This window comes from Solea senegalensis, linkage group LG2 (assembly GCF_019176455.1).
Source record: "Solea senegalensis isolate Sse05_10M linkage group LG2, IFAPA_SoseM_1, whole genome shotgun sequence".
Taxonomy (NCBI): Eukaryota; Metazoa; Chordata; class Actinopteri; order Pleuronectiformes; family Soleidae; genus Solea; species Solea senegalensis.
Genome location: NC_058022.1, coordinates 22,300,047 through 22,315,882, shown reverse-complemented (window position 1 = coordinate 22,315,882; position 15,836 = coordinate 22,300,047). Strand labels below are relative to the sequence as shown.

The window sequence follows — 15,836 nt, the reverse complement described above, 5'->3', positions numbered from 1 at the left end:
ACAGTGGCCCGACTCTCCCTTTGTAGGCCGCTGGGTCCGACTGGTGTAGCAGACCAAGGCTTTGTAGTGTGGTCCGCGTCTCTAAATGTACATAGTCAGAAAGACTGAATTTGCGTAAACTAAGCATGACCTTGTGAGCTATTCCGCTGAGCAGATAGTAGTATAGATGGCGAATTAAGCGATGTATTGGCTATATTACCGGGAGCCGAAGCAGCCGCTGCCGTACAGGGCGCCGCCATCTTGTAAACTTCTTGTCTGTTGGTGTGACTTTTGCACCTCTCTTGAATGTCCACCTCTGTCCCATTAAAGTGGACTGGCTCCTGTCTGGATTTGAAATATGGTAAATGTTTGGCAAATTTTATTCATTGTAGCAATATATTTGCTATAATTATTCTTTTATTTTTAGCCAAATTATTATTTTTTGACAAATATTCTTTGTGGCCCACAAAACATCACATTTTCCTTTTTGGCCGACCCGCTTCTGAAGTTGAATAGCCCTGCTCTATAAGGAATCTGTCCGGACCGAAATATGTGAGGCAATAAAGGGAAAAACCTTATCGCAATATACCTTTTTATATCATTCAACATGGATGTATATATGATGTTATGAATCAAATCAGTATTAGTGTAAGGCTGGGCGATATGGCTTATGATTAATACGTGGATATTTTTTGGCTATATCCCAATAAATTAGATATATCGGGATATCAAACTGCACTCAGCTTGTTTCCTCATGAAAAGTTTTGTTTTGAGAAGTTTGTTCAAAAATACTGCAAAAACACTATACAATAAAATATCTACTGTTTATGATCCGTATTACATGCTTAAAACACAGTTATTACCCTTCATTCCAGATAATACCTGGTTTATTTCTTTGACCTTTTAATGTAAAAAGTAAGGATATTAGTTAGTTAGAACTAATAAATTGCCTATAAATATGGTACAATTCCGCTTAAATAACTTGGCTTTCAATGAAAGAAGTGCCATAAAGTGACTACAGATTCCATGTATTTTCTAATCAATATACAATATTTAATTTATATAATATAATGTGTTTCACTAATGTATTCGATATAATAAATATGATATTATCAATGAAACATCCTTTAAAACCAGGAAGTCATCACAGATGACCATATCTTGTCTCATGTCATGATATAGATATAAAATCTTTATGTTGCTCAACCCTATGTGGGTCATTAAAAAAATAAAATCAGGAATTCATGGTGGTACTATTTGTAATGAGAATGCAACAAGGCAGGCAATAAGAATGTGCTTTGACGTTTCTGTGGTAAGACAATCAGAAAATGCCGCTTAATGTCATTGAAGGGAAAAGTCACAGCCTTAAGATAGATGACTGGAACAAAAGCCACAGTTTAATTTTTCTATTTTTGAATGTTCTATCGTTTTTTTTCGTAGAAACTGAAAAGAAATATAACTGTATGTCTGTTTTTGGTCCTTTAGCTCTGTTTAATTTAATTCCTGTGGGTCTGAGAGTTGTCGCCATCCAGTCCGTCAAGACTGGCCTCTACATTGCCATGAACGGAGAGGGTCACCTCTACTCCTCGGTAAGCATGTTTGTGCTCATGCAAACAAACACACACACACACACACAACTGATTTCTGGCAGTTTGTGACAATTTCAGGGACATTTTAAAGTTCTCTGTTTCTGTCAATGATAAAAAAAATGAGAGGAGAAAAAAACCTCTCAGAGGCATTAAACTGATGCTGCTCTCAGGTGGACTTGTGCGACTGCAAGTCTTGTGTAGCTATGTTTTTTAATCTCTGTGCTACATGAACAGCTATCCACTCGTAATCTATGTTTATTCTTGGTTTCTGTAACAAAACTGTGCCACTGCACCTCAACCTACCCCTAACTCGTAGCCAGTAACTGACCATCAATGATATTGCATCATTAGGCTAATATAGGGCCGATATTATTGGTAGGCTGGTAATATCAGTGATAACGTGTTAACTTACGTGTTGTAATCGATTTACAAAACAAGTGCTTGTTCAGTGAATTGATTGTTACAGTAGATAAAAAATAGCAGAGATTGTCAGACAGTAGCAAGCAGGAGAAACACACAACAACACACTAGTGGAAACAGGAAGAGACACTATACGTATGTCAGAATGCAAGTATCTTATATTATGAAGTATAGTAACCCTGGAAAGTCAAATTACCAACGTAGGCACCTGTTTAGACTAAAAACAACAAAAGACAAGGAATACTACAGAACAGAAAAGGTATTGAATTTTTTTTTTTTTTGGTTATTTTGCATGCCCCAGCAGTGTCCCTACCAATCTTTTATCTCACGTACACTCCGTCCAGGCTCTGCCCACAACACTTGTATATGTATGTAATGGGTGGATTATTTGTATGACTACAATATAAAAGTCAATCAGTTTTATTGAAGATTGAAAACTTTGAAATTACATAAGAACAAACTGATAATACAAAGGCTGTTTGTAAATCACCCTCTTATTTTCAAATGCCATTGGTCGTGAGTATTGATATGGTGTACAGTAAAGCCTTCTTTATACTTGAATGCTGTATTAGAGAACAGAAGGTCTATTGGGCTAAGTCAGTACTTCTCAAATAGTGGGACGGGCCCCTAGGGGGGCTCGGTGAGGGGTCAGGGGTTGGCAATATGATTTGACCTCAAAAAAACATTCTGTCAAAAGAATTTGCTTGAATCCGAGCTGTTGTGTTACACTTGTTGTGTGATTCTGGAGCTGATTTTATGTTTGTTCTCGTTGGTATTTTTATGTGCAACCTTCAGTAGTGAGAGGAAATCAATAGTACAGATCTAAAACGAAAAAAAACAACATTTATTGTAGGTTATAGTGATGCTATAGTGAAGCTTGATACCTGCTTTTTGAAATATGATACTAATATCACAGTCTTAAGCATTTTAAGTATTTTAATCCGATTAACTCTTGATTTAACATCTGTGGTGATGCATGAACTACCTAGCCATAACCTGCCATATTTCATAATGCTCCATCTGTGTGGCAGACATTGGTCGTTGTTACATGATGATGGTGGTGGTGAGCATTTGCCTTTTTTTGTTATTATTTATATTTATATCTTATTTATATTTCCGATTTCCGATATAGTTATTTTGGCCAGTATGGGAACAGATAATCAGTATCAAATCGGTTTATATATCCAGAGGATTTTACGACTTTGTTTATCTACAAACAAAGACTTCTATTTTGTAGTGATCCCGTAGAAAATAGGTTAATTACGATGCAAGAGGCAAAAGTCTCCTGTTGATACAACTTTAATCAAAGAAAAGGGGAAATGGAGCAATTTAAAACATGATTTTAATCTCTAGTTAGTAGTTCTAAAAAGTGGTCTCAAAGCCACACCTGATATATAACAGATCTAATATTTAATGGGTAATTCTCTTCAAATTAATATATGATTTAACATTTCACTCTCTTGAAAAGCTGAAGAAGAACGCAGAGTTAGAGCAATTGGTACATGAAGAAGGAGGAAGAGGAGGAGGAGAGAGAAGTGAGGTGAGGTGAGGAGAGGAGGAGATCCGCTGAAGCAGATTTTGAATTATTTCCATGCTGACTCTTTAGAGAGAGTACACTCTCTCCTCGCTGACATGTCCCTCCTCTTCCTTACCTCCTCTTCATTCCTCTGAGGTGACAGGAGACAGAGAGGAAGAGCAGGTGATGGGAAGAGAGGACAGAAGAGGCAATTTTGTTTGCGAGGAGTCTCACCACACAAATGCACAAAAACACAACACATGAGTCATGAGTCATTCCCAGGCCAGCCGAGAGACATGGGCCATTTCTCAATATCCTTATATTGAGAAATAATACTTGCCGTACTTGCGTACTCCTGTACTTGTGAAACGTCATCAGCCTCAGTCCAAGTTCTGCTCCAATTCTCAAGTACGTGAGCAGCGAGTATGGTTCTCATAACCGGGAGTGTTCTCGCTCCACCAGTTTTACCAAGTATGCACTGGGTGGTGAGCGTACTTGGGCCATGTATCCCAGAATGCATTACGCTGGAACATACACTCCTGATCAAAATTTTAACACCAGTTGAAAAATTGCAAGAATTTACATTTTGCACTGTTGGATCTTAACAAGGTTTGAAGTAATACTTCAAAATGCAAAAAGAAGAAATGGGCACGACAGTCTGGCTGCAGACCTGCACTGCAGGACCCTTCGTTGCAGACCTGCACTGTGAGGTCTCCTGCACTGTCAGGACCGGACGTTGATTCAAAGCCTTTCAAAATAAAAGCGAGCATACCGGAAGCACATATTCAAAATAAAAGCGAACATACCGGAAGCACATGTTTTTCATTCCCCATGAGAAGTGTGGAGACGACGAGGTGAGTAAAAGTCAAGTGACAACAACTTTGCGTCATACGAAGAAACAGTAACAGTCTTTATTCACTAGAACGTTATGTTGCACACTATATATTGCCCTGTAAAGTTATATTAATTTGAAAGAATTGGGTTTTGGACTTTTGGGTAGTTTATAGCGTTGTTATCGTATCGACAGCGCTCACTTAAATGTGCCATTTTCCTACTCAAAGACCAAGAAAACTGAGTTATATCATATACTTTTTATATAATTTTGTTTTACTTATTACCAGTGTTGGGAACGTTACTTTAAAGGGGACATATTTTGCAAAATCAACTTTAACCATTTCAATACTTATATTTGGGACTCTGGAGGCCCTACCAGTCACCAAAGTGTGGAAAAAGAATACTCAGTCATGTTTTCGTGGTCCCCCTTAGTGTAAGTATAGGCGATAAAACGCTCGATGTTGAATTCCCTGTGCTTATGGCGGCAGCATGCGCATTTCACCACGAATGTTACCGGTCGCCAGCTCGCCGGAGCACCGGAGCTGGTCAGCGGTGGCGAGGTCTCCAGAGCACAGTCTGATACAGTAACATACAGCGGCAGTTTATGCAGCTTGCCGCTGGCGATCAGCGGTGGCGAGGTCTCCGGAGCACAGTGGCGATCAGCGGTGGTGAGGTCTCCAGGGCACAGTCTCCGGTCTGAGAGACTGCAACATGCAGTTTATTCAGCTCGCCGCACGCCGCTGGCGATCAGCAGTGCTGTTCCTAAGTGTTTTTAACTGATTTACAGTTCGGCACTGTTTGACTCGATCCTTATGTAGGACGTCTCCTCCTGTGACGGCATTTTCGCTGTTTTCTGCGCACACTGCCATGTTGATATTGTCAGAGAACTAGTGGAGGGATGGGGAGACGAATAGAGCTGTAAAGTGCTGTAAAGAGGACAAATCAGAAACCCCCTGGAAGAAGTGGGTGTGTGTTTGCCTGTGTCTCATTTGCATATAAAGGGACCATGCACGAAAACCGAGCGTTCTGAAAGGGGCGGGTTTAGCAGGGTTATTGAACTACTATTATGCTTCATCCTTATGGTATTTTGACCAAGGCATGTCACTGACATGTTCATTAGGACACCAGGGAACTATTTTAATGGGGGAAATAGGGTATAATATGTCCCCTTTAAAAAAGTAATTAGTTATAGTTACTCACTACTTGTTCCAAAAGGTAACTGAGTTAGTAACTGAATTACGCTATAATAAAAGTAACTCGTTACCAGGAAAAGTAACTATTTGCGTTACTGTTAAAAAAAAGTTGCTATATGTCTTGAATTTGGATTTTTTTGTGTAGTCAGTTGAAATGAGTAGAACAGACAGATATTTGTACATAACTTTCTATATTTATTGCACGTTGACAGACGGCAAGATGTTTATCCTGCACTTCAAGTATTATCTTTGTAAGAAAAGTAAACAGTTACACCATATAAAGTGCATTTAACTCTAGCAAATTAAATCAAACTCTCTCAACCTGAGACAACAAGAGTAAACTTTTAAACAACAAAAAGGTGTGTTCAGCTCTGTAATCTTATTCTTGATTAAATAAATCAAACATTTTCTGTCAGGTATCCACAAGCTTTCTCTCTTTGAACGTGGTCGCATTGTTGAGCTGTATCAGCAAGGCCTCTCGCAGTGTGCCATTGCTGCTGAGGTTGGACGCAGTCACTGTGGACGTTGCACCGATCTGTCTGCCGACTTCCTGCTCCATTCATCAGGGCAGGATCTCACTCCCAACCCAGAGAGGGCACTTCACCTTCACTTGTATGGCTTAGGACCATGGCTTCGGATTTGGAGGTGCTGATTCTCATCCTGGCTGTGAACCACTCCAGTGAGTGTTGAAGATCACGGCCCGATGAAGCAAACAGGACCACATCATCTGCAAAAAGCAGAGACCCAATCCTGAGTCCAACAAACCGGACTCCCTCAACACCCTGGCTGCGTCTAGAAATTCTGTGACAAAGTGCAGCCCTGGCAGAGTCCAACACTAGAAATGGATCCGACACTGTGGATCAATGTGGATCAAGCTCTGACACCGGTTGTACAGGGATCGAATGGTCCTTATCGAGGGGTCCAATACCCCATATTCCTGGAGCACTCCCCACAGGACTTTCGAGACATGGGCCATGTCTTATCGAGACATGGCCCATTCGGACTCAATGTCTGCCCCAGTTTTGCATTGGACAGACTAGGTGCCTACTATAGAACAGTGCATTTTTGCAGTATTCGCTAATCAAGTTGAAATATGGCAATGACCCAAAAACCCTTCAGCCTTGAGATTCTAAGACTAATGTTTGTGTGTGGCCAGCCTGACTCTGTTGGTTCATGGTGGAGGAAAAGCATATCTACTTGAAATTTATTTTTTCAAACAAAAAGTTTTAAATAAAGCCAGAGAGAAAGTTGGTCTACCTGGTAGAGGCAAATGCAAACAAGAACAGCAGAATCTTCTATCTGACAGGTTAAAAGTCCAATTCTCATTGAGTGGGACTGCAGCATAAGAAAATGGAGTGGAGGAAGGACTAAAGAAGGGAAGAAAATAAGTAAGGAAGGGGGAATACATTGTGTGAAGGAAATGGAAAAAAGATAGGGTGTACGAAAGAAGATGGTTGGAGAGAGTGATAAGATGAAGACAAAGGAGTAAACAGGGAGAGGAAGAAAGGAGATGTGTGCTGCTGTCGCAGTCTGTCGCTGACAGACTGTAGGGGGCTGACTGTAAATAAATGAACTGGAGGAGTTCCCCCTACACACACACACTCACACACACACTAGAAATCCCCTGTAAAGCTGCAGAGACACAAAATGAAAATGTTTGATCGTGTTCCAGTTCAGTGACTGACAATAACAAATACATAAATTGCATATAGCAGCTCTAATTCACTGCCTGCTGTTTAATTGGCTGCTGCTGCAAAGGACTTTGTCAAGTGTAGTGTGTTGTACTGTGCGACTGTGGTGAGGGAGGATGGTGCCACTAACTTCACACTTTGTTTTATCTGACATTCACTGCTGTGTGTTTATGTAATTCATCAGTTCAGGTTCACACACACTGAGCAACAGCAGCTTCTTCATTTATGTCATCCTCCCTGGTTATTATTGTGGAGGTGACAGGAAGTCGATATTAATCAGATTCCACAAAACATGGTGCCATTGTCACCAGTTTTTGCTATGGCATATAGTTTGTGTGATTATTCAGTTCAAGAGAAGGATTTTTATTTTTTAATAAGCTAAGTAACATGTAAACACTCATTTCACAGTCCCCCTTGCCAACTCTGCTTTTTTAACAGAAACTAGGGATGCAGGATATTCCAATTTTGCTGGCATTCGATATAGTGGGAGTGCCTGGGCCGATAACTGATACTGATACATGTGTTTTTCCCTGTGCCAAACTGCAGAGGTCAATTTGTAAATGGTCTGTATTTATGAAATGAATATGAGTTTTCTTCACTGAGCAAACTACACATTTAAACAAATGGTGTTTAAATAGCATAAAAGTCAAGGAGATAGCAGCCTATTCAGCCTACTGTTTTAGTCATTAGTAATATTGGGGAATCTTTTTGCCAAAGCAAATATCAACTGATACCAATATTGTGCTGATACTGAAATTTGAAAAGGAAAAAAAATTGGTTCTGAAATTTGAATAAAAAATAAATAGTTCTGGAACTGCCCTCTGTAGGGCTAACTGCAAGAAATAATGTCACATTTATTATCTTTGCTTTTGTCATTCATTTAGACATTTGGTAACAGATTCTAATTAGAGATGAATCGGTACAGTACTCAGTTTCAGTATCACTTCTGGTCAAAATCACTGGCTTGGATATTGGACAGATAAAAATGTAAACTACTGTTGAACTGTTGAAGTGATGATTAAAAAAGAAACACAAAGCTTGACCCGTGTGTATTTATTATTTAGTTAGTGCACTGTCATAATGAGGGCTGCAATGATTATTTTCATAACCAGTTAATCTGTTGATTATTTTCTCAATTTATTGACTTATCATTTAGTCCATGAAATGTCAGAAAATAAAAAAAATAAAGTGGTTTACCTGACTTGTGTTCAGACTCACAGATGGACACATTTTTCTCTACCTTTTATGTTAAGGTTTATTTGTATTTTTTTTTCTTTTAAAAAAACACACATATAACAAAGATTAAATGTCTCTTGTAAATAATTTAAAACTATTTAAAATCATATCAGCTATTGCAGACATGGTTGTAAATTAGTTGTTTTTTATAGTGACAGTTTTTATAGTGATTTGGGTCACGATAAAAATATTGATTTATTATTTAATATATATTATTTCTGAAGGAAAACGGCAATGGTTTATTTTTGTAGTCCAAAGATATTCTGTTAACGCTCCAGATGTGATATTCATTTTATCTGAATCCAGTGTTGTATGTTACTATCTATGTGCAGCTCCCAAATACATCTGCTCTGCAGCCAATGAGATTCTCTCCTTGCATCCTCTAATTACAAATTGTTAATGATATGCTGCATATGCTTAGTTATACATGTTTGGACTGTCTTATTAATCCCACATCCCAAGCATTTTGTAGTTGTGTGTGCATGTGTGGTTTTAGAACGTGTGTGTGTTTGGATGCGCGCGTGTGTGCGACTAACAGATGGCACCGTGTGCAATGAGCTGCAATGTGATAATTATGGAGCATGCAGGGGAAAGTGGGAAGAGGAGAAAAAATATGGTGATGAGTTTGAGATGAGGAGCAACGTTGATTGTGTTTCTGTGTGTGGAAGGTTGTGGGTCGGGGTATTACGGTTGGTCTGCAGAAGTAGGCATGTGACAGTGTCACCTCAGAGGTGAAATAAGAATGTGCTGCATATTTCCTGTGACAGAACACAATCATTGCACTTCCTGCCACTGCTCTAAGGTGAGACAAAATAAAAATAATATGGTTCGGATAAAGATATACTTGTGGCACAAAAAATCCCAGAGGAACAAGCTAAAACTAGTCTGGCAATTAAAATGTCTTTCTCTTAATGATGGTATTTATCATTTTTTTTCTATTTTAATTATCTGACTATTTTTACAGAAGCATAGAACTGCCACAGAGGAGAAAAAAAATTCCCATCATAATGTGAACAGTTTCTCATTATAACAAAAGAGTTTTCTCACGATATCAAGTTTTACCTTAAAGTCGAGCAACAAGAAAATTATCTCATTATAATGAGAAACTTTTGCCTTATCACACAAAACCATCTCTTTATAATTTTCTTGTTTTAACGGCATTGGTTAGTACTCCTTCCTTTTTAGTCTGAGTTTTTCATTCATAGTATTTTAATCTCTTCGGATGTTTAAAGCTACTTTAGCAGCTGCTTTTTTCTTTATTCCTATTTTACCCTTACTCTAATTTACAATTATTTGTTTTTAATTTGAGTTACTGTTATCTGACCTCAGTGTTTTCACGTTGATGATGGTGTAACTTTTAAATGTCTTTTTTGTTGGCCCGCATTTTGTCACCCTAGCATTATGTTGCTTTTTTCTTGGTGTGTTTCTGTTAGTGTGTAAAGCACTTTGTGCTAGATTTTATATCTGTATGAAAAATACTATATCATAAAGGTCTGACTGATTGATTCAGCCTTTATGAAGATATAATGAGTGAAAGTTCTCCTGGCATGTCATGAGATGTATCTAGATCATGATTTAGCAGTGGCTTCCTTTCAAAATATTAATCGTGCTGAATGCCCACCAGCCAAGATAAGAAATGGAAATGTATTCCTGCATGCCAACTCCTCTGAGTCAGACTATTAGAGCCCCAGTCTACTGAAGAGACCCAGGGAGCCCAAACACCATTAATGCAAGTCCACCCTCTGTCCATGTCATCCCCATGTTACTCCCTGTTTATTATCTCCTTCCCTTTAAATCCAGGTGTCTTCAGGACACAGGAACATCTTAAAGATATAGTCTGCAGTAAAAACTCCTCACTAAAACTACATTTGCTCACAGACATTTTTGTCTAACAAATATTGCAGTCCAGACACTGGTGGTGATGATGGTTGTTGGTGACCTCATCAAACACGGCTTGTTACCGTAAATGGTCTCTGTTTATATTTTCTAGTCTTGATGACCACTCTTTACCAGCTGCTTTGCCCCACAGCTTGGCCATTTACCCATTCATTCCCATTCATTCCCATTCATTCTAGTCTTGACCAAGAAAAAACTAGCAGAGCAGGGAATCAGACGACTCACTCTCCATTTTGTGGATGAAGATATTTCTTGAAACGTTGCCCTGTTCACATAAAACCTTTTTAAAATGACAAAGTACAGTAATATACTACATCTATATATGCATCATATAAGTAAGTTTTGTTTCTGTGTGAAGACCTAAGGCAGAAAGAGACAACAAATAAAAAAGACGCCCTGAAGTAGATGACTGGCTAATGAGGCAGCTGTACGGACGTATTGGGATGGATAACATCTGTCGATTGACAGCCTGGGAATCAGAGCAAGGAATGGAGTGTGCATGTTTGAGAGGAAGGCAATAAAAACAGTAAGTATGAAATTGACACCATGATTGAATGTATTATCTTGAGGAAGATATGAGAATTGGTCAGGGGCAAGGCACCCAATCCCCCACTGCTGCCCGGGCGCAGATAAGTGCTATCCACTGCTCCTGTGCCAGACTTGTGCGTGTTCACTACTGGTGTGTAATAAGGATGGGTAAAATGAAGAAAACACATTCACTATCACTAATTGGTGTGTGTGTAAAAATTACTCATTCTATTTCTGTGCTAGGGCTTATTTTCTTATCCAGTCGTTGAAGTGTTGTTGCTCCTGCTGTAACACCTCTGATCCAATACAGCCACACAGTTTCATCACAGTGTAATTAAATAAAGAGCAGTGGTCTGAAGTGTTTGAGGAACATTGAGGATATCTTTCCTCATCATGTCTCTCACTACTCTTTTGTTGTTGAGCTTGAGCACTTTTTTCCCCTTCCACCCCTCTTTCTCATTCTCTGTGGGTTTGTTTCCTTTAGAATGATTTGTTTACCCACAATTCCCATGGGTAATTAGTGCTGTGATAATAACTGGTGTTGGAAATAAACACACCCACTCACAAAGCAGTGCACACAAACACATATGCTTGTGAATACACACGCGCACACACACTCATGTGTACATGAAAAACAACATCCTTGAGCTTAGTTGCATTAAGTAATGTTTAGGAAAAGCAGCTTTTGTTTAAATGAGGGGGAATCAATTACAAGGAAAACTACTTTTTTTAATTATTCAATTTGATGTAGTTTTCAAGCAATTTGTGAAGTCAAAATGAAAAAGGTGAAATATCAATTTCTGTATTCACATGGCTGTACTGTTTTAGGCCAGTGATTCCCAAACTGGGGTACTTGTACCCCCAGGGGTTCATGAAGTGATGTAGGTGGTACACAAAGACAAACAGAGACCCACAAGTTTTTTTTCAAGTGTGCAGGAATAAGGGGTACATGGTTAGAGGTGAAATGTCTGAAGGGGTACGGGACTGTGAAAAGTATGGGAATCACTACTTTAGGCTGCACAGTTGGTGTAGTGGTTGGCATTCTTGCCTTTGCAGCAAGAACACCTGGGTTCAAGCCACAGCTGGAACAAGGTTCTGTCTGTCCTCCAAAAACATTGGGGGACTATATGGGGATTAGGAAAATTGGTCACTCTAAAATGACTGTGTGAGAGTGAATGGTTGTTTGTCTCTATGTGTGGCCCTGCGATGGACTGGCAAACTGTCCAGGGTGCCCTGCCTATTGCCCTCTGTCAGCTGAAATTGGCACAGCACCCCCTGTGACCCTGGATGGATGTATTATTTTAAACCATACCACCAAACCTTATAATACATTTGAGATCCAATCAGAAACTGATTGCTGAATTCCTTCTTTGTCACACGGCTACATTTACGTTTAGAGTTTGAAATGTGATGAACAAAAATGTAGACCTGGTAATAAACAAGAAAACTGCCATTTGTGGTTTGGAAAATGAAACAGCAAATGATATATTTTCTCATTAATGGTGTGTATTTATTTAGATTATAACCATATCTCATTACACTGGGAGAATCCTTTGCAGTCCAGCATTATTGTCTTTTAATCATAAACTTTAAAAAAAGACTTTTAACAGTCTGTCATTTATTTAAATGTGTGGGATGAATGCTACTAATTCATGTACTGTGGCTGGAAAAGTGGAAGTGGCTTTGTTAGATTTGTAACTAGGTAATGACAGTTTCACTCCTCATTATCAATAATCTCCAAGGACAAGGGAAACCTGAAGGGAAAGCCCAGGCAGTACAGGATGACCTTGTAGTTTCCATAGGCCTCTTGCAGCATGTTTCTCCAGCCACTCAGTCAGAGTACAGAAGAGGATTAGCGTCACATGTGAAAAACAACTTACATGATTTAATTCTCTCTGGACTTTTTGAGATTAAATTCAGAATTCTGACTAACATCTTAATATTCTGACTACTACTTTTTTTGTTTTCAAAATAATATTCAGCATATTTTGTTCACAGCACAAGAAAGCACACAAATGGATGCATATCACTGGATCAGAGATGCACCGCATCGATCTGCAACCAGTGTGTTACGGAAACAAGTTTGATTTTTCTCTATAGCGAAGATCACAGTTATTTGTGCCTTTAAACTTTCTTATGGACAGAAAATGATAAACACTTGGCAAAGAGGAAGGCATTGCATAAATGTGTGGTAAAACATTCAACCTGTCCTCCAACTGAAACGTACATATAGGTCGTTTTCTGAAAACCTGACTGTGGGTCGTTTTTTTCAAACCCCCTGAAACTAGTATTTTCCAACTCAAATATGCACAGATGTTACTGAGGGTAGGGTTAGGGCAAAAAAGACAGGGTTATGTAGTAAAAATTAAAAAAATATTAAAAAGGTGGTACAGTTAGGAATCGTACCATTGTCGACCGCGCTGTGGCGCAGAGCTCTCGCCACTGAGCCGACTGCCAGTGCTGACAGCAGCGAAGCTACTAGATAACGCGTCTAAGGCGGAAGTGGTTGCTTTTATGTATACAACCGCTGTTTGAAAACGTAAACATAGGTCATAATTCCTGCATACGACCTATATGTACGTTTCACATTCACTGCAATAATGTGTTTGTTCATTCACTGCACACTCAAGTATGTTTGAATAAACATTATATTAGTATAAACTGAATTATTGAATATTGATATTGATATTGATATTGAAGAAAATTAGATACACATAATATATATAATATAATATATATATACACTATAATGTTATTGAATGATTGCACAGCTCATTTTAGATGTTAGTACTTGGTGGTATGACCAAAAATCTTTTACGGTTTCACGGTATGCAACAGTATTTCTTTTTTACGCATGAGCATGAAGTGAGTGCTCCGGAGAGATAGAGGTGCAGTTGAATGGATGTGCTCGTATTTAGTGAGTGGTCAAGCAAAGAGAAGGAGCAGTGTGAGTGTGCGTGAGTGTGCGTGAGTGTGTGTGTTTGTGTGTGTGTGAGTGAACTGCATATATGTTATGTAAGTACTAACATGTGTTTTCTGCTAAGATGGTGGAGTAAATTTCTCATTGCTGCAATTATTTATTACTTATTACTTCCTCTTGTTACTTCTTCAGGTAAGGCCTTAGCATATGTGGTGTAGCAATAAGCGGGGTCACTTTTTTGCTACGCCGCAATCTGTTTTTCATATACTGGTCTTGCAGTATACAAATAATTCATATCATTCAAAAAATAAACACCAGTTTTCAGTATGAACTAGGACTACTTTGATGTCATTATTAAGAATTTTTGTATGGTGGGTCCTTTATCTGAAAATGGGCTCTGTCAAGCAATACTATCATCAGCTTGTGTGTGTGTACAGCAGCAGCAAGTACAAGAAGAATCCAAATGTTGAAAAAAGTTGTGCAGTAGTATTCACTTCTGAAGCTCCTTTGTGATACAGTCATACTACAATTGCGTCCGTCTTGACAAATTGCTTCCTGTCACTAGGCAACACGAGGTCAAACCACTGCTCTACTGACAAACACAGACTCTTGTGGAGCTCATAGGCTTAATCAGATTTTGGCAGCGGTTTGAGTGTAACCGACATGTCACGCACTACAGTTTCAGGTCTTAAAATATCTCCATAGCTGCAGTTCACCTTGTTCATGGGACAATGCTGGGTCAGTGGCAGAATGAGTTGACTTCCAGCCGGAAGACTGTAGGTTTGATTCCTGATTCCTGTAGTTGATGTGTCCTTGGGCAAGACACCCATGATGGGTGATGCACATACAGTACATGCGCTTAATGAATGTGTGAGTGATTGGGTGAATGGCAAAAACTGTAGTGTAAAGCAGACTTGAGTGGTCAAGACTGAAAAGCGCTATAAATACAGACTTTCATTCACTTCTCTTTCATAAGCTCAGGAGTTGTGACATGTTCACTGATCTCAGAAATGTTTACCTCAAAATGCATTTTAGGAAAAGTATGATATTCACTAACCACATCCTTTTTCCCCCTCTCAGTTAAGCCTTTTCATTTCCTGCGTCACGTCACCCTTGATTAGTGCCTGTGGCTCTAACATTAAAATCTGCATCCTTGACTTGTTATAGTTGAGCAGCGGCATTCTCGATGTAACCACTTACACAATGTAACCACTTACATGTCAAGCACACCATCACGAAAAACACACTTTCACAGGTTTTGTGTCTACTTGTTGGGGTGATGAAGAAAGAATTACACACACTTGGAGAAGAAAATGGCTAGTAGTGGTCAACTGCAAGGCTGCTGCTAGTTGCATCTTCACAGTTTTATAGTTTGTCAAAGACGATTAGATTAATAATTAAGATTTATTTTGGATCCAGAAGCAGTGTGATCTCGGATGTCGAAAGAGAGCTAACACTTTTCATCGCATATTGATTCTGATAAACTCAGGCCATATGACATTGCAGTTAACTGCAACATAGAGAGTATTATCGGTGACATAATGTGGATGGAGGCATGATATAATATTATATTATACATTATATTATGACTTTTTTCTCAAAAGCTTCTTTTCTACATTGTGGCCCACATGTGAAGGTGTGCTTGCCTGGGTTTGGGCAACTCCTGCTGTTTTTTCCAATCAGAAGGCGTCATCCTCCTCGCTGGTTGATTTATTCTCTCCTCTCTCCTTCATGTCGACTAACATGGATGCTGAGGTGGGGGGATTGGGCTCCTTCCTGCGGGCAGGTTGTGAACATGGCCATTTAGAAATGATGACAGAAACACATTCAAGCAGCTGCTGTTGTTAAAAAGACTCACCTGTGAAAGGTATCTGTAATTCTCTCTGTTTTGTCTTTCTACTTGAATTCAGTCGGAAAGTTTTTGATGCTTCACAAAAAGCAACATAATTAAGTGTCTCGCACAGATGAAAATCATCGTCCTTTGCAGATCATGACTATGTATATATGTTATAGTTTAATCCAGGTTGTGGAATG

At 39.0% G+C, this 15,836-nt stretch overlaps 1 protein-coding gene across 3 annotated transcripts in view; it reads left to right on the top strand.

The window, feature by feature from the left end:
- LOC122765050 (fibroblast growth factor 14-like) overlaps positions 1-15,836 on the top strand; it is a 33,710-nt gene that overhangs the window by 13,564 nt on the left and 4,310 nt on the right. For 2 of the 3 annotated variants that reach the window (XR_006359927.1, XM_044019112.1), the window contains exon 3: positions 1,465-1,568. Coding sequence is in view for 2 of the 3 variants with exons in the window: in XM_044019112.1 (XP_043875047.1) it covers positions 1,465-1,568 (104 nt within the window). In the remaining variant the exon portion in view is untranslated. Of the gene's footprint in view, positions 1-1,464; positions 1,569-5,947; positions 7,140-15,836 lie in introns of those variants that run through there. The other variant, XM_044019113.1, reaches the window with a different exon arrangement.